This window comes from Mangifera indica, chromosome 3, assembly GCF_011075055.1.
Source record: "Mangifera indica cultivar Alphonso chromosome 3, CATAS_Mindica_2.1, whole genome shotgun sequence".
Taxonomy (NCBI): Eukaryota; Viridiplantae; Streptophyta; class Magnoliopsida; order Sapindales; family Anacardiaceae; genus Mangifera; species Mangifera indica.
This window is the reverse complement of record NC_058139.1, coordinates 22,666,078-22,691,488: the sequence shown is the minus strand read 5'-3', so window position 1 is coordinate 22,691,488 and position 25,411 is coordinate 22,666,078. Positions and strand designations below refer to the sequence as shown.

The following is a 25,411-nucleotide window of genomic DNA, read 5'->3' as shown; positions in this document are numbered from 1 at the left end:
TTTTAATGTCATAACTCGATATGACCCATCGTAAAAAAGTGGGCTAACGAATTTTCAAAGCTCAAGTCATGACCCACAACATGTTGGGTTGTGCCTTGTGGGTTTTTTGACAAGCTAACCTATCAGTAGAGCTGGATTTGAGTCGAACCTGTTCGAACTCAATTAGAATAAACCTAAAACGAGCCAACCCTATATAGGCTCGACTGAGCTCGAGCTATTCGTCAAATTTTTCAATTAAAAATTTTGATATAAAACAATATCGTTTTGATCAATATGTATTAAAATGAAGTCGTTTTGATAACAAAATAGTTAAAAACTTGAACTTGAAACGAGTCAAACCGAATTGAATTCAAACTGAGTTCAAACTGGATTTTCACAAGTTCGACGAGCTCGAGCTCTGCTACATACAAACCCTACCTACCAGATTTTTTTATGTTTTGCCAGTCATGTTGTATCAGCTTGCAGATCTTTATGTAAGGCCCCAACATGGCTTGCTTCATTCGAAAAATTTGTGAATTATGCCAACTTTATGACACTGAAAAAGTATTATAATCCCAATAAGTAGTTTGAGTAATAAGATATGAGAATATGAATTCAAACCTTACCGATCACAATCACTATTAAACTTTTGGTTTATTTAAAACAAATTATTGAACTTGAAGTTTTACCTATTTAGAGTTATCGGTTCATCCTTAAAGAAGTGGTATCACTCATGTAAGGGTCTTGTTACCCAAAAAAAAATTATACTGGATAAGGGTATTATAGTCATTTAAAGAAGGGTATTATAGTCATTTCACATTTGTAAAAATCCAATAAAAAGAAGAAACCCTGTCCTCTGACCCTATTCAATTTCTCGGTGTTTCTCCTCCTCCTCTCCCTCTTTAGGGATTTGATATTCACCATAACTGCAAGAAAAGAAAAAAAAGCTTGGAGTTCGGCGTTGAAAAGCCGAAATAGCAGAGTTGTAGTCGAGAAGAAGCTCATATGAGCTCACCTAGAACGAACCAGTAGCAGTCACTTCAAATCCAATCCAACTTCTTTCTTTTATTCTAAGTGGTGAGTAATTTCAGCAAATTTGGAGAACTACTTGTTGGGTTGTTCTTCAGAGAAATGGGTTTCTGTTTTCTAATGTTACATCTTGTGATTTTTGGATGGATTTGTTTGGGGAATTTTAAGTTATGATCCCACTTTATAGTGTACTAACCCTAAATTTATCGGCCTTATTCTATAAAAGCAGAGGGGTTTAAAAAATTTTACAAAATAATTTTCTCCTATAGCCCTTTAATTTTGCGTTAATTAAAATGGGCCCATTACCAAATCGAATGACTGTGACCTGACAAAAATGAGTCAAAAAACTCACATACTTTCTCTTAGCCCATTGGTAAACCCCAACTTCACCCTTTTTTCCACTTTCTCCTCCTTCCCTCCCTCCCTCCATTTTGGGCTTATATATTTTTCTGTTAATTACAAGAACAAGTAAGTGCCTGTTTTTTTTTTTCTCAGGGATTTATATTTATCTTTCTCTATTATTTTAATTTCTTAAGATACTATTTTCGTTGGTTATTCTCATTTTTGGAGTCTGAAGCCAATTAAGCGTTAGTTTTTATATTTTGTTGGATTTTCGCTAGTTGCGTTGTTGTGTCATGGAAAATAAGAAGCCTGTGTCGTTTTGTTCTTAAATTTTTATTCTGTTCTATTTTTAAGTTTGGAAGTGAATTTCTGCGGGGGGTTTTTGTTATATATGTCAATAAATAAATGTATACTTCAATGGGTTCCTGATCTTAGGTTGGTTTTGAGGCGTAGAAGTGCATTTTTGAGTGGGTTTTTCTTTATATGGGATTAAGTTAAGGTTTTGGGTTTCGATTCTTGTATCTGTTTCTAGGGTTTGCATAAACCAAATTAGCGTCTTATTGGATTTTAACTCGTTGCATTGTTGTTTCATGGAAAATAAGAAGCTCGTGTAGAAGTGAATTAAAATTAGCGTCTTAAAATTTTACTCTTTTTGAGTTTAGAAGTGAATTTCCGTGGCGTGGGCTTTAGATATGTCAATATATACTTGACTGGGTGCTTGAACCTAGGTTTTTTTTTAAGGCTTAGAAGTGGGTTTTGCTTTATATTGGAGAATATTAAGGTTTTGGGTTTCAATTTTTGTTTCTGATTCTAGGATTTGTATATGTTTTTTGTGTGTTAATTTGACTTTTCAGGACAAGCTGCTTTGGCAGCTTTAATGTAGAAATGTTATTAGATTTTTTTTCTTTTTTGGTTTCTGTATATCTCTCTTTTAGTGCTATGTGTTTTAATGTTGAGTTGGTCATGCCATTTACTTTGAATGTTGATCAATGCAAATTGATGCACAATCTGCAAGGTCCATGCTGATGTAATTGGTGGATGTCGTGAGTGATGGGTGGTGATCTCCAGCTTGTACATTTAATTGAAGCAATTTGAGTTGGATATTGGTGTTTGCTCTGGTCATGGACTGCAATAAAGAAGAGGCTGTCAGGGCCAAAGACATTGCAGAGAACAAGATGAAGAACAATGATTTTGTAGGGGCTCGTAAACTTGCACTCAAGGCCCAGCAACTCTATTGTGATTTGGAGAATATTTCTCAGATGATAATGGTTTGTGATGTACATTGTTCTGCCGAGAAGAAACTGTTTGGCAATGAGATGGACTGGTATGGTATCCTTCAGATTGAGCAGACTGTCGATGAAGCAACGATCAAAAAGCAGTACAGGAAGTTTGCTCTGCAACTTCATCCCGATAAAAATAAGTTCCCTGGTGCAGAAACTGCTTTCAAACTGATTGGGGAAGCACAAAGGGTCCTTTTGGATCCAAGTAAACGGTCAATGCATGACATGAAACGCAGACCCACCGTCAGTAGATCGGCACCACCATATCAGCCTTCACAGAAGCCAGCTTGGTACCCAACTGTAGGGGGTCACAACATTAGAAGCCACTTTACCCAACAGCAGAAACCACAACAACCGGTCCAAACAGGCAATTTCAATTGTACCCAGACATTTTGGACAGAGTGTCCGTTTTGTACAGTACGGTACCAGTATTATAGAAGTGTTATCAACAAATCCATCGTTTGTCAAACTTGCACCAAGCCTTTTATTGCATATGAAAGGGGTGAGCGGGCTGTGCCCATGACAACTAACTTGCATCAGCCAGCATTCCGCCCACAGAAAGAGGTCCCAAGTCAGGGCGCTTTTAAGGTAGAACAAGTTTTTAAGGGGAATTTTACTCCTGATAGTTCTAAAACAGCATTTTCTCAGAAGACTGACTGTCCTCTTGGAGGGGTTGGAAATGAAAAGATGAATGGTAAGAGAGGAAGGAAGCAGGTAGTGGAATCCAGTACAAGTTGTGACTCTGAAAGTAGCAGTGACTCTGAAGTAGATATGTCTATGGATGAGAATGGTGATTTCCTAGGCAAAGAGCATTCTGGGAGTTATAGAGATCAGTATCCACGCAGATCTAGTAGGCATAAGCAGCAAGTTTCTTATAATGAGGATTTGAGTGATGATGATAACTTGATGAGTCATTCAAAAAGGGCTAAGGGGGGTGGAGATGGATTAAAAAAGGAACCTAAAATGGATAAGCCATCTGGCTCGGTTTTCACCATGAAAGAAGACCAGAAAGAAAGTGCATATTTTGATGAGAGCTTACCAAATGGAAGCAAAAAAACTGGAAAGATGAGTGGAAAAGAAAAGGTGGACAAGGATGACTGTCAAAACACTTCTAGAGCTTGTGGTGATAGCCTTAAGAAAAGTGTTGAAAATGTCGATGACTGTACATCAAATTCCAGCTCTGATAGTGCACTAGATCCAAAACGTTATGATATTCCCGATCCAGATTTCCATGACTTTGATACAGACAGGAAAGAAGAGCATTTCAAGGTAGACCAGATATGGGCAGCTTATGACACTCTTGATGCCATGCCTAGATTCTATGCTCGAATCAGAAAAGTTTTTACCCCTGGGTTCAAGTTGCGAATAACCTGGCTAGAACCAGATTTGGATGATGAAAATGAGATTGAATGGGTCAATAATGGCTTGCCAGTTTGTTGTGGTAAATATAAGCTTGGGAAGTCTGAATTTACTGAAGACCTTCCTATGTTCTCTCATCTTGTGTCCTGGGAAAAAGGAAGACAGAGAAATACTTACAAGGTGTTCCCTATAAAGGGAGAAATATGGGCCTTGTTCAAGGACTGGGATTTCAACTGGAAATCAGAACCAGATACTAAGCAGCAGTTTGAATTTGAATTTGTTGAGATCCTGTCAGACTTTGTTGAGGGTGTGGGTGTTTGTGTTGCAAACTTGGCTAAGGTGAAAGGCTTTGCATCTGTGTTTTGTAGATGGAGTAAGGAAGGAACAGGCACTTTTCAGATTCAACCAGGTGAACTTTTTAGGTTCTCCCACAGGGTCCCATCCTTTAAACTGTCTGGTGAGGAGAGAGAAGGTGTATTGAAAGGGTCATTTGAACTTGATCCAGCTTCTTTGCCTCTTAAGCTTGAAGAGATTTCTCTTCCTGAAATTTTGAAAGCTGAGGCTGGTGTTACTTCTTTCAGTTGTTCATCGGGAACTTCAAATGAAGAAAAACCTGTTATGGGGCCTAAAGAACGGACATCTTTGCACCAGGCTAAAGTTAAGGAGACCCATGTAGAACCTGAGAATGATAACTTGGCTGTTGATATTGAAGATGATAGTGCACCTCCAGCTTCAATACCTGAAGAAATTGAAATTCCAGACCCTGAATTCTATAATTTTGATGCTGAGAAATCGGATGATAAATTGCAGGTTGGTCAGATCTGGTCATTGTATGGTGATGAGGATAGCTTGCCAAAGTACTATGGTGAAATTGTAAAAATTGAGTCTGATCCAGTTCTTAAATTACACGTGAGGTGGCTTGTTTCCTGTTCACTGCCAAACAACTGTATTCGGTGGCATGATAAAGACATGCCCATTTGTTGTGGAAGATTTGAGATTAAAAAGGGTAAAATCCAAAGGTACAATACCACCGCGGCTTTGTCACATCTAGTAAAAGCAGAATGTGCTGGTAAGAAGAATGAATACAACATTTTCCCCAGGAAAGGTGAGGTATGGGCCTTGTATAAGAATTGGAATGCCGAAATTAAATGCTCTGACTTGCAGAATTATGAATATGATATTGTTGAAATCCTAGAGGCAAATGACTTAAAGATAGAAGTCTTATTCTTAGAGCGTGTGGATGGTTTCAAATCGGTTTTTCGGCCTCAAGTAAAAGGAGCATCAGCTATGACTATTAATATCCCCATTATTGAACTGCTTAGGTTCTCTCATCAAATTCCTGTTTTCCAGCTGACTGATCAAAGAGATGGCAGCCTGAGAGGCTTCTGGGAACTTGATCCTGCTGCGCTGCCAGTGCATTACTTTTCATCTTAATTATGAAATGGCAACTTGTGAAACAAATAAGTTCATCTGCAGTTTTGCTGGAGCTGACATTAAATCCCAGAATGTTAATTGTTTTTGGGTGAAATTGCTCAACCGTGGTATACTTGGATGGTAACTGTTAAAAGGTGCATGAAATGGCTTGACTAGATCGAAGTATAGTGCTTTTGTGGTTTTCTTTGGTTCCATTGAAGTGCTTCTGGGAGAAAATGTTGCGCTGCAAATTACCAACCGGCTGATTTCTATGTTAACCATGAAAAACTGAATTTCTCTACTTCTGAAAGTTTTTTTCTTCGAATTTTTATATGCAGACTTCTTGAATTTGTAGATCTTTGAATTAGCCTATTTGTTTGGGTTGTAGAAATCTCATGGTAGCAGAAGCATATATCTCATGCTTTCATCTAGACTTAGCATTTATTGTCAGTTTCAGGTTGTTTAAGTTACCATCAGGTGTGGGGAATAGCAGCAAATGCACTAAAAATTCTGCCTCTTCTCTGAATGCTTAGCTTGCTTTCAGCTCTTGTGAATACGCACGTCATATTTAACAGTACTTCATGCATTTACCATGTGTATAAGCACAGGTACAAATGTTTAAAGCGTTTTTCTATGATTAAAAGATTTTAAATTAATAATAAAATAATATTTAATCATATGATAAAATGTTAGCATTTGTATTTGTAATTGTATTCATCACTAATGTATATAGTATTACTTTTATCTTATTACACTTAGGTTGGGTTTGGTGTTAAAAGTGTTAGGAGAAGATTATCTTGATAATATATTTTTTATTATTAATAAATTTTAAAAAATATTTAAGGATAATTATATTTAACTGTATTTAAATATAATAATATATTATTATATTTAATTAAATATAATAATTATTTATATTTATCAAATTTTATCAAATATAGATTGTAATTTATTTTTTAATAATTTTTATATTTATATATAAAATTGTGATAAAATTATCCAAATTAAACTAAATGTACATTAAATAAAAGAATATATAAATATAAATATTATATATATAGTATATTAATTATATAGTTAAATAATATTATATTTTCGATTTAAAATTATTTAATAATTTTATAATATATATTTATTTTTTATAAATAATTTTATCATAAAAAAAAATTTTGTTGTTTAAACTCTTAAAATGAAAAGGAATGATCATCCACCAACAAAAAGACAAAAGACAGAACTTTCAAGGATTCCAAAGTAGCCTGCACTTGGCTGCAATTACAGGAGTTTGCCAATTTTAGCCTCTTTAGTATGAACATTTGTTTCAGCACCACCAATTTTGGTTTACTCCCGCAATTGTAAGGCACCGCCTGAACATTGATATGACCAAAAATATTGGTCTAGTGGTGCCCAATAAGATTATGTATATTTAATTGGATATTAAAAAATATATTAATATATAATTAAGTGATTTTAAATTAAAAATAAAATAATATTTAATTATATAATAATCTATTATTTAAATATTAATTGAATATTTAAATTTTGATACACATAACATTACTTAGTGGTGAATTACCGAAAAACAAACAAAGTTGTATTGTCTGCTGGTACATCTCAAGCCATGTCATGGTTGAGTCTCAATAAATATTTTTTTTTTTTAAAAATTATGCTAATGTTACTATATCCGTTAGATTGAACTGACAAGGAAATTGGATTACGATTTGATGTGATTTAATTGATTTAATCATAAATTAATTTGATCCAAAGGGATATATTAAAATGAAACTTAATTTAAGTTGAGTCAACCCTCAATTCTTGATCGAATTAGTTGAACTAAGTGATTCTGATCTGACTTTAGAGGTCTTGACTCTAATAGAGAAAAGATTTCTAATAAAAATAGGGAAGAAGATATATGTGGTCTCCCCCCCCCCCCCCCCCCCCCTGGCCCTTCCCCACCCCCCTCTCCCCGTTCTTGTTTCTTTATATTAATATATTTATTTAAAATACTAACATATTTTTATAGTTTTAAATTATTTATATTTTTTAAATTTATTTAGGTTTTTGTTGTGCATATTAAAGTGATTAATATATTATATTTGTGATATTTGAAATAGTAGATTAATTTTAATTTTATTATTTAATATATTTATATTATGTTTAGAGAGTATAAGAAGAATATTTTTTTTTATGGATATAGGAAGAGAATTTTTTTTCACGGGGATGAAGAAGAGATTTTTTTTTTACTGAAAAGGGATAAAAAATCATTTTCATCTTCATAACAAGGATAAGTCAGAGACGAGGATTAATATTCTTTACAGGACTGAGATTGAGATATTCTCCTCATTGTCATCCCTAACTAGAGCAAATGCTCTTTTGTTAATTTTCTAAACATATAGTAAAATATAAAACTATACAATGCACCCTAGCGGTGAGAATTTTGACACTTTCCACTTTTCAAGGGGGTCCACAATAGTTGTCAAAATACTGAAGGTGTGTTGGAATTTACTATCTTCCAAGGATTGGATAAAAAATAGCCCCAATTGACCACAGAGGCGCACCACTTGCACATTGTTAAAAGAAAAAAAATTCCTCAATTTTCCCGCCAAAAACCACCGCCAATTTCACTCAATCTTCTAAACGCCAACTCAAAAATTGCTTCCTCCTTAGATTTAGATTCGTTTTGTTTTCATGTGAATTCAGAATGGGCTCTCTCGGTTGCAACAATGATGCTCAAAATCAACCAATCAAAACGAACCCTAATGTCGACTTTTCCCATACACAAGTAAAAGCCTTAAATTCCCAGTTTAAACTTCCTCCGTTGCCCGGTAATGGATTGAATCGTTGATTTTTCTGTCTTTTTTGAGCTAAATTTTTAAAATTTTTATATTAGTAGTGGTAATTTTACATTTTGGTATGGTATAACTGTACATTTTAGCGGTCTGTGTATCAATAATTTATATCAAAATTAAATTTTAGGCTTTTTTTTTTGAAATTTTGCACATATTAGCTTGCCAATGCAGTGGTTGATGATTTTTATCAGGTTAACCTGTATTTATTATTATTTTTGGGGAATTTGTGATTAATTAGCAATGCATCATTGTCACATCAAAATTCAAAATGATGATTTTTTTTTTTAATAATAATTCTTCTGTTCTGAGTGCAAAATAGATTAATTGTTCTGTTTTGAATAGGTGAAAGAGTTGAAGAATATGATAATAACAAGTTGCAGTTTGATAATACTGTTCCGATGGAAGATTCTTGTAAAACTCAAGTTCTGAATTTTGATGATGAACCCCTAATATTCAACTTTGGTGATGAACCTCAAGGATTTAATTTTGGTGATGAAACTCAAGCTTTGAATTTTGATGATGAACACCAAGCATTGAATTTTGGTGACGAAACTCAATTATTGGATTTTGGTGGTGAAACACAAGTATTGGATTATATAGATGGTGTTGAAAATTTGGGCACGCAGTTGCTGGATGTGTTTGATGATTTAGTTGCTGATGATAGCAACAATGAAGGGTCTGATAGAACTGAAGTTTTGGATGACATCTCTGATGATGATTCAGCAAGAAGAGGGAGTGATCAGCGGCTAGAGAAAGAGAAGGCATGCCCGGCTTCTGCTTCAGAAGAAGGTGAGAAAGTTTCAAGAGAAGGACCTAATTCTTTGAGTGGAGAACCCTGTAATTGAAGTGATTTTTTTTCTAGATCTCTTTGCGTTAATGGGATTTTGGGTATTTATCTTTGACAATATCTCCATTCCTGAGGTGAATGTTGATTGTATTTTATTTGGTAATCTTTATTTTTCTGGTTCATTCTCTCTATTGTGAGAAAAACTGAGTGAATGAATTATTTATTATATGCAGTCAGTTTGATAGTCAATTTTTCTTTTTTCTTCCTAGAGTTGGGTATCAATTCTTTATTTGTCACTCTGTGGCTTTCTTTTATTGGTTCATCTCTAAAAGCTGGGGAATTCAAACTAATATTTTTCTTTTCACTTGTGGGTTTTGCTTGAAATAAAATTCTTACTAGCCTCTAACCAAAGTTTGGATTTTAACTTATATCATTCAGGACCCCAAGTTTCTACACCTCTGGTGACTCAAAGCACTCTACCACGAACTGGTATGTTCCCTGAAATATGCTTTGAGTTATATTTTTATTGGAATTGCTTGTCCAAACTAGGTCCCATAGAATTTGGCTAAATTAATTGTTGATTTGGTCTATACTTCCTGGTCAATTTTATTGTAGTATTGTGTTTCTGATGTGAACTTTTTTGTGTTTTGCTTTAACATGCAGTCACTAATCGCATGCATTCTTTTCAGATTTTGTAGTTTTTAAGTGTAACTTATATGTTAGATTTACTGGTCAAAATAGACTGACTTCCTGAACTTATTATTTGTTGGCTTAAAATTTTTTGTCAAGACTCTATTAGGAATATGAAGTAGGATATATTCTGCAGTAAGAGGTACACATTCCTTGAATTCTGTCAGTCTAAATTAGTTAAATGTTTAAAGAAACAAGTGATGTTCTTCAATGGGCTTTTGCTTTTAAGTTATAAATTCAGTTTCATGTGGTTATGCTTTCCCTTGGTTTTTAAGTATTGCTTTGTGTCATGCTTTTTACGTTATTTTTTCATTTATTTATCTCTCTTTTTTACTTTTTTCTTAGTTCTTAATAAGAATCTCTTTGATGTTGTATGAAACTTTTTCCAGTCATCTGCAGCATGCTTTGAATGCAATATTGATCTGAAGTTTCTTGTGTATTAATCTTTTTGTTTGCAAAGGACCTGTGCCAAGGTTTACTTCAATTCGTGTGGCATCTTTGCGTGCTTCTGGTCTAGCAGCCCGCAGTTTGGCTTTGAAGGAACCTAACTGCAATTGTAGTTCTGCCCAGACTAATGGTTTGTTTTCAGATCAAAATGACACTAGAAATAATTTGTTAGATCCAAAAGTCATGGATGAAATTGATAAGGTACATGATTCAGAGAGAGACAATCAGAAAGGGAAGGGATTAAGGGATGGAAACAAGTGCAGGCTTGGTTCTTTGACTGTGAAAAAACTCGATACCAAGGATTCACTTTTTGAAAACGAAAGACTTCCTTGCAACAGTGAGAATGATGGAGGAGAAAGCCAATTGCTGTTGCCCGTTTGTGATGTGGAGTTGGCTGGGTTAAGCTATATTGACTCTCAAGAACTCGAAGAGTTGTCACAAACCAATGCCCTCAAATTTGTGGATATGTATATTGAGAAAAGTAATTTACTGAACTCTGATTGTGAAATGGAAGGTGAAAAGAGTACTTGTGGGAAATCAAAACTGGTTTCAATTGCAAAAGGGCAACAAAGTTTGGCCAAGAAAGTCAAGAATAAAATCACTGTTGGAGAAGTAGGGATTTTTGACTGGGATGATAAAAAAGAGGATGAAGGAGGGGGAGATATTTTCTGCAGAAGGAAAGAAGAATTCTTTGGTAGTGGAAGCCATGTGCTGCAATCTTTAACTGAACCCCAGAATCCCAAAAAGATACAATTGGATGTGTGCAAAGACAAAGAAAAACAGCTAGATGTGCGTGATAAAATCACAGTACGCTCTGATTCAAGAGTAATGTTGCATAAAATGAAGGAGGATAAAAAGAAGACACAAGAAGGTGAAATGAAATTTAAAAAGAATCTTGCTGTTGAGTTTGATGAACAGTTTGTTACAGATTCCTCAAGAGAACAGGTGGAAGATATTGTTAGTAAGACAGATGTGCCAGAGATGTTAAATGTTGGTCCTGACACTCAAATGGCTGCTGAAGCCATGGAAGCCTTATTCTTTGGGGATTTAATTGCTAACCACACTGCTACTGACCTACAAAGCAATTCTAATGGCCCTGCTGAGGGTTTTCTGGAAGGAAAATCTATGAATAAGGTGCTCTCATCCAGAAAAAGTGTACGTGTTTCAGATGTTGGAGTAACTACAAGACTATCCAAGAAAATAAAGAGACATGACAACATATTATGTGAAGACACTCCTTTTTCATCAGCGAAACTTCCTGAGAATAGAAAGAGGGCCAAGTCAACCGCCAAAAAACACATCAGTACCAGTGGAAGCAAAAACATGGACATGGTGCCCTCTAAGATTATTGGGCAAAGAAAGTCAGAAGTGGGTTCCAAAAGCAGCCATTGCAAGGAGTTAAATAGATCACTTGAGAAGACTGTAACGGGGAGCGGTCACTCAATCAAACAACTGAATTTACCGGAGGAAATTAGTACTTATGCACCCATTGCTTATCGAACCAGGCATTCCAAGTTAGTAAATAAATCAAAAATGCCTGAGCATGTCCCTGGTGATTGCAGAGAAGATATTAATCATGTGGAAGTTGGTGCTGTTGAAGGGAACAGAGTTGGTAGGGCAGATGTTGAGGCTTCTGAAATTTTGCATGCCAAAAGGAAATCTTCTAAATTGGGTATCAATCAATCTGGAGATCTTAAAAAGGCCAAGCCAAATCAACCTGATCAATTGTATTCAGACTTAACAGTTATGAATAATGGAATTGATACATTGACAAATCCCAAAGGAAGGAGATCTCAAAGAAGCTCTTCGGGGAATGTTAATGGATTTAATAATTTCGATGCTCAATCCAAGCTATCTATTCAGCCAGAAGGCATCAGACCGTTTATCTCTGGGCGTAAAATATCACGAAGCACTGCTGGAAACGATAGCGTTAGTTTAACCACAAAGAGGAAAACAAGATCATCTGTGCGTGCTTGTGCAGTTGTTTCTTCTGAGGACTGGAGTTTGGAAGGGACATTGTCCGTCAAAAGTTCAAGTAAACTGGGTCCACAGGAGGCTGCTCGTGACTGTAATTCTGCAGACATGAAAGGGAGGATATCTACAGATGAAATGGCTGTGCAAGAACTGCAGCACCATGACAGGGGTGTCACATATTCCTTGACATTGGCTAAAAGTGCAGAAATGAATGATAAGATAGACAGATCCCCGTTAGAGAAATGTAAAGCATCTGATTCAGCATGTCCTTCCCCAGCTCAATGTATGACACCTGTGAACGCTGCATCTCCTGTCTGTATGGGTGATGAATATCGTAAACAATCATGTAAGAAAAACCTGTCAAGGTCATTTCTTATAAGGGAAATCAGTAGCTTAATTCCTAAAGAACAGGAACCTGTTTCTCCATTGAAAGATTTGAGGAAGAGGAGAGATATGAGCAGCATTAGAGTCTTGTTCAGCCATCACTTGGATGAGAATATTATTAAGCAGCAGAAAAAGGTGTTTGCTAGTGATTTATTCAAATCCTTGTTTAGCATAAACAAACTGTTTTAATTGATATCTTGTCATCACAGGTTTTGGCCCGTTTAGGAGCTTCTGAAGCAATTTCAATTATGGATGCAACCCACTTCATAACAGATAAATTTGTGCGGACAAGAAATATGTTAGAAGCAATGGCTTCTGGCAAACCAGTTGTGACACATTTATGGCTTGAGAGCATTGGACAAGTGAAGGTCCACATTGATGAAGAAGCTTACCTGCTTCAGGACACCAAAAAAGAAAAGGAGTTTGGCTTTAGCATGCCGGTTTCTTTGGCATGTGCACGCAAGCTTCCGCTCTTACAAGTAAAATCTTAAATTAATGTTGATTGTCTTGTTGTATCGGTCATAATTCCATTTTTTCTTTTTGTTCATTATAGTGATTTTATCATATTATGCAGGGTCGAAGAGTTTTAATAACGCCAAATGTAAAACCTAGTAAAGAAACAATTTCTGGTTTGGTTAAGGCAGTCCATGGTCAGGTATGCTGTTGTCCAGACAATCATGTCAAATCTGTAACAGTCAGCAAATTAGGAAATTTGTTTTGTTCTCAATTTTGGAACTGTTTTCTCAGGCAGTGGAGAGAATAGGCAGATCTGCCCTAAAGGATGGTAAAATCCCAGATGATCTGTTGATTTTATCCTGTGAAGAAGATTACAGAATCTGTGAGCCTTTCCTTGAAAAGGGTTAGGAATATATACTTAAATGTCACTCTACAATCAAAATTTGGGCTTATTTTAACCATCTCCTCTTGCTTGCAGGGGCAGCTGTTTACAGTTCAGAGCTTCTTCTGAATGGCATTGTTATTCAGAAGCTGGAGTATGAAAGGTATTTTGAACTTTATTATTCTCATGTCAAGTAAGCATTTTCATGCTGAAAGTAATTTTATTAATGGCAGGCATAGTCTATTTACGGATCATGTTAAGAGAACACGGTCGACCATATGGCTGAAAAAAGATGACCTTATGTTTCATCCAGTGACAAAGCTTAAATAGGAGTGACATCTTTCTTAACCCTCCAACTTTCATGGATCTCCTACCAATTGTGGTAGGTTTGCAGAAATATGTATGTATCAAGGCTTTCAGAGGGTCAGTCCCATGATAAAAATTGCCTAGTTTGTATATAATGCTTTCTTTCTTCTTTATTTAAATATATAATTTTTGTTTTTCGAGGTCTAATCTAACCAGACACTTTTGTTCAACCTTTTAAAACTTGTACCATGTATTACCAGGGTAGGGGCCGGTCTGAGTGTTTCCGGGCCCAACTGATTGAATAATTGCTAGATGCGATAAGCTGTTTAAATAAACATTTGAATAACATCTAAAACACTGTGGCATGTTGACGTAGTGTAATGGTTTAACTGTATTGATCCAACGGTTGAATTACAAACTGGGAGAGTTGATTGCAGGCCACCACGGTCCAACTATCAGTCTCAAATTTTTGCTAACCCAGATCAGGCTGGCCACCGGTTCAGACCAGATGAACCAGCTAGTAAGAAAACAAACCACAAGTGAAACATCTGAAAAAATTGGTATGAATTAGTACATATATGTGCTTAAAACTTTACTGCCCTATATTTACCCCCTAACCATACCTTTTTTTTTTTTTTTTTTTTAAGTGATATATTGTCAAGAAGTAAAAACAAGATCCACCAAGGTTGCATTTACTAGAACAAGCCTTGGATAAGAAAGAAGAACAGAAAGCAATTAAAACACCCCAAGCATGTCTTGTAGATCTGTCTTAACCTATGCTAGATAGAGTACGTACAAGACACCCACACCCTAAGCAAACACAATGTCACCGATGTACCAGCCCGGAATGTCACCAAATAATGCCCACAATGAATCCAACAGTCATAGGCAGTACGAAAAAATCTGTGTAACCAATCTTATTAATTTATCTATATAATTTGATATGGTAATCAATTTATCTATATAACTTAATATGGTAATGTGTGATTATGTGTTGTTAATGTTTTTTTTTTCTCAAATTTCAAAATAATCATGCCAACAGTCCCGGGCAGTATACAATCCAAACCAAAACCAAGACAGTTTTCTGCTACTGGAATCCGTACAGAAAGAACAAGGATTGTAAGCCAAAGCCACCAGCGTCCATGCAATCTCAGCAACCAGCATGAAAGACGAAACCAGAGCAGGCTGCAAGAACACTGCTCGACTTATACCAAGATGGGGTCAGCACTAGATTGAAGGCACATGCTGCAAAACTACATTTGTTATTCAAACAATTATAACTTGCTGCATGCACCAAGAAAGAACAAAATACCCTCCGGGCTACCAAGAGAAAAGCTGCCCGGTTCTGGTCCTATAATAAGGATGTCCCAACCGAAAGTGGGCTGCACGGAACACTGCACCTCACTAGGCCGAGGCATGGAACTTTGTACTTTGGTGTTATACACTCCTTCCATCTACAACAACAAAGAGTAATGCTATATATACAGATAACTCTTCTTAACTTATTCATGCAACTTGATATAACAATATGTAATTAAATGATTTTGAAATAAGGAAAAAAGTAAATAATTTTATCATCTAATCACATATTATCATCTTAATTTGTATAAATAAATTAATAAAATACGTCTGTACACATAGTTTTATTCTTGCAACAAAATGCTCCATAGATAACCCTGGCCTTCCCATGGATAAGCTTACCCCTAACCATTCTCCTTTTCATTTCTAAAATGCCATGAAGTTGTTTCAAGTAGAAAAGGCTTAATTATATCACTAGACATGGTTCCCTGCTTAGGATACTAATAAATATGTAAATCTCAACTTCATCAGTAATAAACCTCCAAAAGTGCTCCACAGTGTTTCCTTCTGGTATTAATTTAGTCATGCTGGGCTAGAATTCTCAGAAACCCTAACACGCCAAGCAAAATATTCGATATATAATGCGTTGAGGCTCATAGCTGTGCCAAAACCCAAAACTGATGAAAGCAGTATTGCATAAATGGCCCTTAGATGAAGCTATCAAGAACATTCAAACAAGCTATTGTTATCTTCAAACAAATGAAAGCAGTGCTGATTAGATAGAATTAGGACAGCAAGTGAGCCAAACTGCTCGCCAGCTACTCATGGCTTGGCTCGTGTCAAGCCGGGCTTGGTTATTGTTAAGCCAAACTCAAACTTATTGTCTCTCAGCTCAGTGAACTCATGAGCTCATGATTCGGTTTGAATAAGAATCTTGCACTTAAACTTCCAAAATTTTACAGTTACCCCCATAAACTTTTATATTTTATATTAAAATTTTCATTTGGATCCCTCAACTTTAAAAAACATAAAACTCAATGTCGAATTTTGAATGGGAGGGTAATTACTAAATATATAAGTTAGGAGGCTTAACTATAATTTCTTAAGTCAAACTCGAATCGACAATTTCTCTTTTGAGCTCAAACCTACAACTCTCGAGTTCAAGCTCGACTTTTGTATAAACCCGATCGAATCAAGCTCGAAGTCAATAATACTTAGTTCAACTCAATTTGATTGTAACCCTAGATAGAAATACTTACAATGGAATAGAATAAGTGGACAATTACAGCCACAAGTGCAAACTCAATAGCCGCGTAAGTCCATATATACTCCTTGATTGCTGCAAGTCAAGAAAACTGATATTAAGACAACCATAACACAAAGAAACTTATAAATTTTGATATTCAATTATACCTAGAGTGACTGCAAAGATTGATGATAAAAGGCCCAAGATAAATGCAAATGGTGCCGAAATTGCAATTGCTTGAGTTTTCAAGTCATGAATCTACAAAATTGTAAAACAATGTTAGGCACATTTGAATGAATATAACAATTGGATGCACTCATGGTATATTTATGACAAATACAATTATGTTAAAGCACAAGTGGGACTGCAAACAAGCCAAGCTCAAGTTTGACTCTCCAGCTTGTTGTTGGCTGGCTTGGTGAGCTCGCAAGCTTACTACTTGGTTTGAATAAAATATCAATACACCCTTAAAAGTTTAAAATCTTGCACTTACACCCCTAAAATTTTATTCTCTAACTTTGAATATGAGGGATAATTAATAAATATATAAATTATGAAATTTAACTATAATTTTTCAAGTCAAGCTTGAAGCAGTTATTCAAACCTTGAGCTCGAGCCAAGAACTTCTCAGCTCGGCAAGTTCAAGTTTGCGTTTTGCCTAAATGTAATCTAGCCGAACTCGAATCAAACAATACTTACTTTGCTCAGCTCAATTGCAACCCAAAGAAGAAATGACCCTAAATTGAGAAAGCACAAAGAATCTTCAAAAAGCGTACCAACAGTTGCTCAAGGAAGAAGAAATAACATATTGTGCAAAGTATAACAAGCACCACAAAGCCTTGCCAGGCACTGCAAAAGTATATTATAAATAAAAATTAGCAGGATAAAATGGGCCAACTTCAAAACAGAGTTAACATGTATTGAAGAAAAATTGAAACAAACATCATTTTGTCATACTCAATAGAAATGCAAATATGGAATACCATGAGAAACAAATTGGCTGAAACATAGATTGCCTAAGGAACTTGATCTCAAGTAAGGGTATATTCAAGCCTAATCAAGTTTGGGTTTGCTCTAGCTTGGATAGTCATAACGGAGTTGAGCTTGACAAGTCTTGAAGGACATGAGCTCGATCTTGATATGGTAGGTGATGCTTAGGCTCAGCTCTCATGGGCTTGATACTATAGATACAAGCTTGACTCCATATGAGTCGAGCTTCATAAAGTTAGAGAAATAGACATCTTTTTTACTCTAGGTCATATAATAAAACACCATCGTTTTGTAGTGCTTACATGATGTAACATGGGCGTAAAACAATATCGTTTTATCTGTATATACAAGCCACTCACAAGCCTATCAAGCGAAACACTCTCATGGTTTGAGCTCGAGCTCAATAAAATCACATACTAATGCCTCAAACTTGACTTATGGCGGCTTGTTTCAAACTTGAACAAGCCAAGTTGGCAATCGAGCTTTAGTTAGCTCGGCTCGAATCCACCTCTAGTCTTAAGGCAATCCTCCAAGTATTTCAGTGATTGTTGGACTGTGTGTAATGGTGTGACCATTAGATATAAAACTACAATGCATATAGTATAGTACCTTATTGATTGTGAATGTAAAGCCTGTTGACTACGATCCTGCCTGTTGTCCCTTTGTGCAGAGCTTGACACCCGAAGCAACATTACAGGTAAGTTTTGGACTACTTGCCCACACACATCACAATTTTTGTTTCCTTTTGTGGTAAACCATTTAATTGCACATTCTTCATGGATAAGTCTAAGAGCACCTTTGCAACTGCATTCCATTTTGAGAGTATTTCCTTCTTCACATACATCAAGACAGATGCGGCACACTGCTTCATCTTCAGCAATCTCCTCATCATCGCCTACTGTGGCAGCAGGAACTATTTCATCTGCTTCACCAGGAAGCAAAATTACAAGAGGAAACATAGAATTATAGTGCACGAAGAAAGGATGATTAAGGTCTCTCAGTTCTTTCACTCTCAGCAGACTGGAACTTTACACATGATCCCAGCATAAGTTGATCAAATCAGAACAAGAGTGGACAGCAACTATTTGAGAGTCTCAACTCAATTTGAGTTGAGATGGCTTAGAGTCAAGGATTATATATTGAGATAACAATACTTGGAGGTATCGAACTATCATATTTTTTCTATTGAAAAGATCAAACTTTTTTTTTATTAAAGGGATTAACAATGCTATGCATACCCACTTTTAAGTACACACATAATTGGTCATTATATAATTGGGTGTTATTTTATCTTTAATACAAATTTATTTAATTACTTAATGACACATATCAAATATATACCCATTTATGTACTCAAATGGGTATGCATAGTTTTATTGTAAAGGGATTGAACTCTCAAATTTTCTTATTAAAGGAACCAAACTTTTTTATTTTTCTATTTAAGGGACTAAACTTCCACTATCTCCTATCAAAATTACTGTCAAACTAATCATTTTACTTCCAAAACAAAACAAAACAATCCTAATTGTGTTTGTTTGGTACTTTTAATAAAAAATATTAAAAGCTTGGTTCTTTTTATAGAAAAATATGTAAATTCATTCCTTTCAATAGAAAAATCTAAGAGCTCAGCCCTTTCAATAGAAAAACAAAATTCGGTCTTTTCAATATAAAATATGTAAATTCATTTATTTCAACAGAAAAATATACAAGTTCAATTTTTTTAATTAAAAAAATTGGTTCTAATAATTAGAACTCTCTGAATGAATTCAACTATAAAAATTGAGACAAGAATTGAACCCAAGGCATAAATAGCTTTAAACCCAAAATAGCATCACTGCCTGACTCCTTCCAATGATAGATGGCACAGGTCAGATAATTTTTTGGCCCAATGAATATGAGGAACTACATGAACTATAAAAAAAAAGTGCGTGAGCTACTACATACCATCGTTAGTATCTGTCATGCCATGCTGTTTAGGGGTAGAAATAGATACTGATCTAACAATAACAACATTTCTTCCAGGCACAGACATGGTTCTTGAACTTGAAACTACAGCATGTGCTGCCCCTTTCTGCACAAAATTGACACTAACCATCACAAAAACAATCTTCACCATTAACTTCTCTGCACATGAACTTGAATACAAACGTTATTTTTAAAAAAAAAAAAAAGAAGGTAAAAAAAGGACACTAACAGGTTAAAATCACCATCCTAATCCACATTAATTATTTGACAATCTCGTCTAATTAGCCATAGAAGAAATGAAAAAAGAGGTTCCACCCCATTAATATTTTTTCTCTAATGTCCTAAAAAGTTGCCACAGGCATATACAACCTTACTAATTAGTGAAATCTCTTAAACCCTTGTGTGGATTAACTTTTCTATAAGCCCAAAGAAAATAAGATTTTATATAAAATATTGAACTCACATGTGATTTCTGTTGTTCACCAGATGTTCTTGCTGAAGCAGGCAAGTAAAACGAGGGGGACAATTTTGATGCAGGTGTAACAGGAAGAGATATACATCTATGCCCAGAAAATGCAGATGAAATATTGGCTCCAATAGGACTCGCCAAGGCTGTCTGAGAGTCATTACCAAGAAGGGAGCTTCTTTCAACATCAGATACAGGACTTTTCTTCTTAATGCTTAAACCTCTTAAGAAAACTCCTGGTGACAAACTGCCGTTACAGGAACCCTGAGACTGGAATGCTGCCTTTCCACTTCTGCTACTACCAAAACTCATAGGCCTAGGGGGGATTTGAAGTGAAAGATCTCTGCGCTTTGCACTCAGAGCTGGTTTTGACAATTTGTCATTTGAGGGATCCTCAATTTGGGCATCAACCTACATGTAACAAGCATTACAATACAATCTCAACTACCTTTATAGGAACCTTGAGACTGGAGTGGTACCTTTCCACTTCTGCTACTACAGAAACCAGTAGGCCTTGGAGGAATTTGAAGCGAAAGATCTGTGTGCTTTGCACTTGCTGCTGGTTTTGACAATTTGTCATTTGTGGAGCCCTCGATGTGGATATCAATCTACATGTAACAAGCATTACAATACAATCTCAATCTCAACTGCCTTTATAGGAACCTTGAGACTGGAGTGGTACCTTTCCAATTCTGCTGCTACTGAAACTTGTAGGACTAGGGGGTATTTGAAGTGAAAGATCAGTGTGCTTTGCACTTGGTGCTGGTTTTGGCAACTTGTCATTTGAGGGATCCTCGATTTGGATATCAACCTATATGTAACAAGCATTACAACACAATCTCAATCTCAGCTCATTTAGGATATAAATTAATTCCATAGTGTCACAAAAATGAGTTCTATGAAAGTACACTGGTTGCAAATCTGCCATATATGATCCATGAGATGCAAAATATTATTTCATTTTCCCTTCTTCTTGCACTGTGTCATCAGCAAGCTCCTTCTGAACAAGTTACACAGTTTCCCTTTCTTTCTTGTACTTCTGAAGATTCTAGTCGAAGCTAATGTTTCAATAATTGTTAAACAGAACACTAATTACACAGTGTAAATAAGTGTATTCCCCATTATTTTCTTTGCCTTCTCATAATGCTGAAGTCATAAAACAATTTCATGGTCTAAATACAGTAGTTGGAACAAGCAACACTGCCATAAGCAGATATTTGAGCATTCAATTTATTATTAAGTTGAAAATAAATGTCAGAAATGATAATGTAAGTCAAAAGGTGACAACTGTTGAATTGGAATGGTGGACTAAATCAAACCCATCACAGAACTTGAGGAAACAAACCTACAATCCCATATTTAATTGATGAAATGAGACCTCAAGCAAAATTTTCAGACCAAATCGGTGTATTAATCTGTGCAGAAATATGAAGGTTGCTTACTAAATTTGATCCAACAAAGACTACATTTAAAGTGCTAACACTTCAGTTGTGTCAAATACTGAAATCCCCACTTAGAATTCCCAGAAATTGCCTAACCAAGCACTGATGAAAGACCTACACAAACATGATCCTTCCTAAGAGAAAGAGAGAAATTACTATATATTTTCACTTAACTTGTAAAATGCTCGAGCAAGCCTGAACATGGGCTGGCTTGAGCTCCGCTCAAATCTATAAATGCCAATTCAAGCTCAAGCTCATTCGAGCTACTAGAGATGTTGTTGGAGGGATGCCGACAAGCTGATGGGATAATCAATGCTGCCAAAGAGTGATTTGAGTCGAGTTTTCAAACTAAATTTTAGCTCAAATTTGAGCCGAACATTGAGCCAAGCCTGACTTTGGCTCGGATCCGACCTTAGTTCCTGGAGATATCTCAAACCAATCTATCAAAGCCAAAGATAAAAAACATCATATAATGGAAAGCATTCAAATAGACTTATGTATAAGACAATACAAACAATCTGCCATAAAAAGTGTTAGTCAATTGCAAATTTGCAACCCAGTAGTACTGACACCATCTATTAACATAGAAGCACAAAATTTGAAACAAATAAACCATATTTCATCTGTAAATAGGAAGAAAAAACCGATCTTTGAAAGATAAAACAATTAAGAAAACACATGCATACACATTGGTAAACCTATACAGTAAACACAAACATACAGATAGTTTAAAACATAAATAAAAAAGACCCACCTGGGCAGAAACCTCATCAATTCCATTAGCGAGTGGAGGTTGAGTTGAGTGCATTGTAGCGTTTACAATCAATCTCCCAAGAAGAATAAACAGTTTTGAATAATAAAGTGGAGAAAGAAAACAAGAGGATGAAGAAGAAAGCCCCACAAAGATACAGCAACAAAGATAAATAATAAGATACAGGAGCAAAGATCTTACATATATATTATAGACCCGGTCTGACTTAGTTCAGTTTAAATGAGCCGATTCCAAGCAGAGGTTTGGTTCGACAGTTTAGATTGATGATAATATTATTTATCTTATTGACAGAACACTCATTTTAACTCAAATTAAAGTCTAAGTTTAATATTATAAATTCGATCTGAATTTTGGATGACCCTTGTAGTTGTGTTACAGAAAAGAACATGGGAGTGTGGACAGGACAAAGACGGTTGGTTGAGGTGGATAAATCACGTTGATTTTCAAGACGAAAATGGGAGTTTCTTCTCCATGCCGCAACCCAAACTCATGTAAAAATTATTATTACTTCTCAACCTTTTCGTGCCATCCCGCGGGAAGCTTTCTGCCATTTGTTGCTTTCCATTTTTTCTAGTCTTTCGGAAATGGCTGAATTAACATGGTATATAAGTCTAATAATAATCATCCATTATTATCATCCCGCCAAAACTTTCAGTTCAACTGTCTGTTCAATCCCAGACTGATGGACCTGCTGATGTTACTAGAATTTTTGAAAATTTTTTTTTATTCATTGGCTAATTTTAAAGGAGACAATAGAAGAGAGGAAATTCATTATACTGTACCATCACAAGTGTGTTTAATTATATTATGCCGGCAAAAGGGTTATTTCCCGTCCAAGTTTTAATCTACCTATAAAAATATATCTATTAACATTTTAAAACGTTAAATATTTATTTATAGATTAAATTATTATTTTATCATTAAATCATAAAATTTTAAAAATTTATATTAATTTTTTTTTAATTTAAAAAATTAAAAATTTTTTTAAGATTAAATTTTAAAAAATTACATTTTGCCTGTTGGGTTTCTTTTTTCTTTTTTTTCTCCAACCGACCTCCTCTATTTTTTCCTCCAACCGACCTCCTCTTCCGACTCATTTTCTTTCTCTATTGCCTTCATCGTTGGCAGAATAGCAACCGCACTCGTTTGACAAATCCATTCCCACCCATTTGTCTTTACTTTCTCTTGTTCCTTCGTCATAAGCCAAATCGAATCAATTCATCGTTGAAGTTCGTGCGGTTATAGTGAGAGAGCAAACAAGCAAAAGGTCGAAGGTTAATGATTTGTCAAACAAGAGAGAGCGAAGACGATTCAATTTGGCTGATGATGAAGGAGCGAAGACGAGTCAATCATCTCTTGTACTATGCATTCAATCTCATTTTATTTGTTGTGTGGGTAGCGAAATGGTCATAAATTGGGAGGTCGCACTCCCTCCATTAATCTGATTGCATGGCTTTGACTTTTGATTTTCTCCTGGGGGTAGTAGTTTGTTAGATGCATCAAACAGTTCCTGAAATTCGTGCAGCAACTTCCCTAATTCACCGTCCTGGTTCTTATATTCTTTCTCCTCTGGTTCAATCGAAGAATTTAATTATGCCCAATACTAATCACCATTTCTTTGATAAACTTAACCATGGATTTCATGAAGACCTCTAAGCTTGATAAAGAATGATCCCTTCGCAATCCAACCCATTTACCCTCTAATTTGTCTTAATATCCCCCAATCGGCACAACCACTCAACCCCTAAGATCAAATCCACATTACCCAACTAAATGGGTAAAAGTTTCTATATAACTAGCAATGTATTTATTTTTGTAAACAATAATGTATATTTGCAATTTTTAGTCACTGAGTTTGAGATTGAATTATCACTAAATATAATTAAAATTCAATAAACTTTATATAGATGTTATTGGTAACACATCTTTGTTGATAATATTTTATTTTTTTTTATACCCCTAACTATATCAAATCATAATTTTCAATTGGTTGTGTTTGGTTTAAAATATAAAATAATTTGGGTTGGTTTGAAATTTTACAGAACTTTTTTATTTTCAAGTTTGGTTCGAAAATTTTCTTAAATTTAATTGAATCGGATTATATATACCCTTACTAATGATTGTTAGTACTCTAGATGATCAATGACATGTGTGACAATAATTATGGCCTCCTCCTCTACTCTCGATCGAAGTTATGCAACCAACATTGTGGGATAGGAGTTGACCAATTTGAAGATGGTTGCTTTTAGATTTATAGGCGACTAGTTCCTCCATCTCAAATAGAATCCTTGAGATCCAAAGTTTCGATAATCAAATTGGTTAGATACATCAAATAATTATTGAAATTCATCCTGCAACCTGTGAGATCCCTTAATTGACGCAACCACTCCACCCATAAGATCAAATCCATGTTATCCAACTAAACAGGTAAAAATTTGTATAGAATTATCAGTATATTTATTTATGTAGACAGTAATGTGTATTTGCAATTCTTAGCCGTTGATTTGAGATTTTATCAAACTATTTTTTCAATTTTTGTTTGGAATTTTTCTTAGGCCAAAAGACTATTTCCCACCCAAGGTTTGATCAAACCAAAACTCTCACCTATCAATTATCAATAATTTAAATACTCGCATGTCTGTTAAATTTTATTGTTACTGTCAAGAGTAAAATTGTTATTTATCAAAATATTTTAAAAAACTAAAATTTATTATATTTTCCCTCTAAGTTTAAAAATTTAACAAATTTTTTCTCACTCAAGGTTTGAAAAGTGATTATTTCTCTTATAGGATTTTAATTTTTTTTCTTGATTTTCTAACAAGCTTCTTTGTCGTTGTCTTTGTCTATCACTTCCTCCTAGCACTCTCTCTCCCTCTTCAACACTCTCTCTACCTCCAAACATCGTCGATTTCTATTGTTAATGATGAACAACTACTAGATTTGAAACCCACGAGTGGGTTTCAAATCGGAAAGTCGACGACGAACGGTTACCAACGACAATAGACAACGCTCGAAGTAAGGTGAAGGATGATGCACGAAGGAAGATGATAGACTACGAATGTCGTTGACGAAGACAATTCGTCACAATTCTGTCTTCGTCTCTGATGAAGATTGCCAAAGGGTGAAGAGAGAGCAAGCAAGAAGGCAGGAGGAAGGGAGTTGACAACTAGTGATGGCGATTAGTCATCGAAGAGAAGGATCTAGAAACCCTAGGGAGAATAAGGGTAAAAATGATATTTTTGAAAACTCTATAGGACGATTGTTTATAAAAAAAAAATGAGAGTTTTGCAATCTTATACTTAGGGAGACTCGTAAAGTTAGATGGTAGAAAAAAAAATTTTAAAATTGGAGGTAATTTTAATATATGAGTTTAATAAAATTTTTAATTAATAATTTCATCTCTCTTTTTTTAGAATTCAATTTTGAAGGATCTATTTAAAGTAATTTCGTCTGTCTTTTTTCTTTCTCTTATTTTTTGATTCTTAATTTTTGGCTTGAAAACCCTAATTTTTCATGTTTTAATTTTGTCTCTCATTCTACAAGAAGTTGCAATTTTT

General features: G+C 35.1%; 3 protein-coding genes across 8 annotated transcripts; 2 read left to right on the top strand and 1 right to left on the bottom strand.

Annotated features, from left to right (window-relative positions):
- The first annotated feature begins 836 nt into the window (after positions 1-836).
- Positions 837-5,928, top strand: LOC123211341. Of its 2 annotated transcripts, none has more exons than XM_044629999.1 (2): positions 837-1,056; positions 2,366-5,928. In XM_044629999.1, exon 2 carries the CDS (start codon positions 2,472-2,474, stop codon positions 5,421-5,423), a length of 2,952 nt encoding a protein of 983 aa, XP_044485934.1. In that variant the 5' UTR covers positions 837-1,056; positions 2,366-2,471; the 3' UTR covers positions 5,424-5,928. The 2 variants fall into 2 exon arrangements, with proteins under 2 accessions (XP_044485934.1, XP_044485935.1); XM_044630000.1 differs by lacking the exon at positions 837-1,056 and adding an exon at positions 1,096-1,476.
- A 2,002-nt stretch (positions 5,929-7,930) lies between these two features.
- LOC123212469 lies at positions 7,931-14,037 on the top strand. Of its 2 annotated transcripts, none has more exons than XM_044631628.1 (9): positions 7,931-8,224; positions 8,591-9,037; positions 9,474-9,524; positions 10,186-12,665; positions 12,740-13,009; positions 13,105-13,185; positions 13,278-13,368; positions 13,465-13,531; positions 13,602-14,037. In XM_044631628.1, exons 1-9 carry the CDS (start codon positions 8,101-8,103, stop codon positions 13,696-13,698), a joined length of 3,708 nt encoding a protein of 1,235 aa, XP_044487563.1. In that variant the 5' UTR covers positions 7,931-8,100; the 3' UTR covers positions 13,699-14,037. The 2 variants fall into 2 exon arrangements, with proteins under 2 accessions (XP_044487563.1, XP_044487562.1); XM_044631627.1 differs by having other exon boundaries at positions 13,278-13,389.
- Positions 14,038-14,666: 629 nt separating this feature from the next.
- Positions 14,667-22,617, bottom strand: LOC123210241. Of its 4 annotated transcripts, none has more exons than XM_044628487.1 (10): positions 21,837-22,617; positions 20,323-20,451; positions 20,120-20,248; positions 19,638-20,051; positions 19,154-19,280; positions 17,819-18,131; positions 16,996-17,068; positions 16,387-16,477; positions 16,233-16,312; positions 14,667-15,128 (listed from the first exon to the last, which is right to left on the bottom strand). In XM_044628487.1, the coding sequence occupies exons 1-10, from the start codon at positions 21,888-21,890 to the stop codon at positions 14,949-14,951; spliced, it is 1,590 nt and encodes a 529-aa protein (XP_044484422.1). In that variant the 5' UTR covers positions 21,891-22,617; the 3' UTR covers positions 14,667-14,948. The 4 variants fall into 4 exon arrangements, 3 of the variants coding, with proteins under 3 accessions (XP_044484422.1, XP_044484424.1, XP_044484423.1); XM_044628489.1 differs by lacking the exon at positions 14,667-15,128 and adding an exon at positions 15,264-15,583 and having other exon boundaries at positions 21,837-22,608; XM_044628488.1 differs by lacking the exon at positions 14,667-15,128 and adding an exon at positions 15,264-15,690 and having other exon boundaries at positions 21,837-22,605.
- Positions 22,618-25,411: the final 2,794 nt, after the last annotated feature.

What these genes read in the sequence shown, in the direction of transcription:
- LOC123211341 (XM_044629999.1), top strand. Translation starts at nt 2,472, where the DNA reads ATGGACTGCAATAAAGAAGAGGCTGTCAGGGCCAAAGACATTGCAGAG.
- LOC123212469 (XM_044631627.1), top strand. Translation starts at nt 8,101, where the DNA reads ATGGGCTCTCTCGGTTGCAACAATGATGCTCAAAATCAACCAATCAAA. An exon ending in TTAAGGCAGTCCATGGTCAG is followed by an intron (nt 13,186 to 13,277) that starts GTATGCTGTTGT and finishes CTGTTTTCTCAG; the next exon opens with GCAGTGGAGAGAATAGGCAG. An exon ending in TGAGCCTTTCCTTGAAAAGG is followed by an intron (nt 13,390 to 13,464) that starts GTTAGGAATATA and finishes TCTTGCTTGCAG; the next exon opens with GGGCAGCTGTTTACAGTTCA.
- LOC123210241 (XM_044628487.1), bottom strand. Translation starts at nt 21,890, where the DNA reads ATGCACTCAACTCAACCTCCACTCGCTAATGGAATTGATGAGGTTTCT. An exon ending in GTAGCAGCAGAATTGGAAAG is followed by an intron (nt 20,249 to 20,322) that starts GTACCACTCCAG and finishes TGTTACATGTAG; the next exon opens with ATTGATATCCACATCGAGGG. An exon ending in TTACATTCACAATCAATAAG is followed by an intron (nt 17,069 to 17,818) that starts GTACTATACTAT and finishes ATACTTTTGCAG; the next exon opens with TGCCTGGCAAGGCTTTGTGG.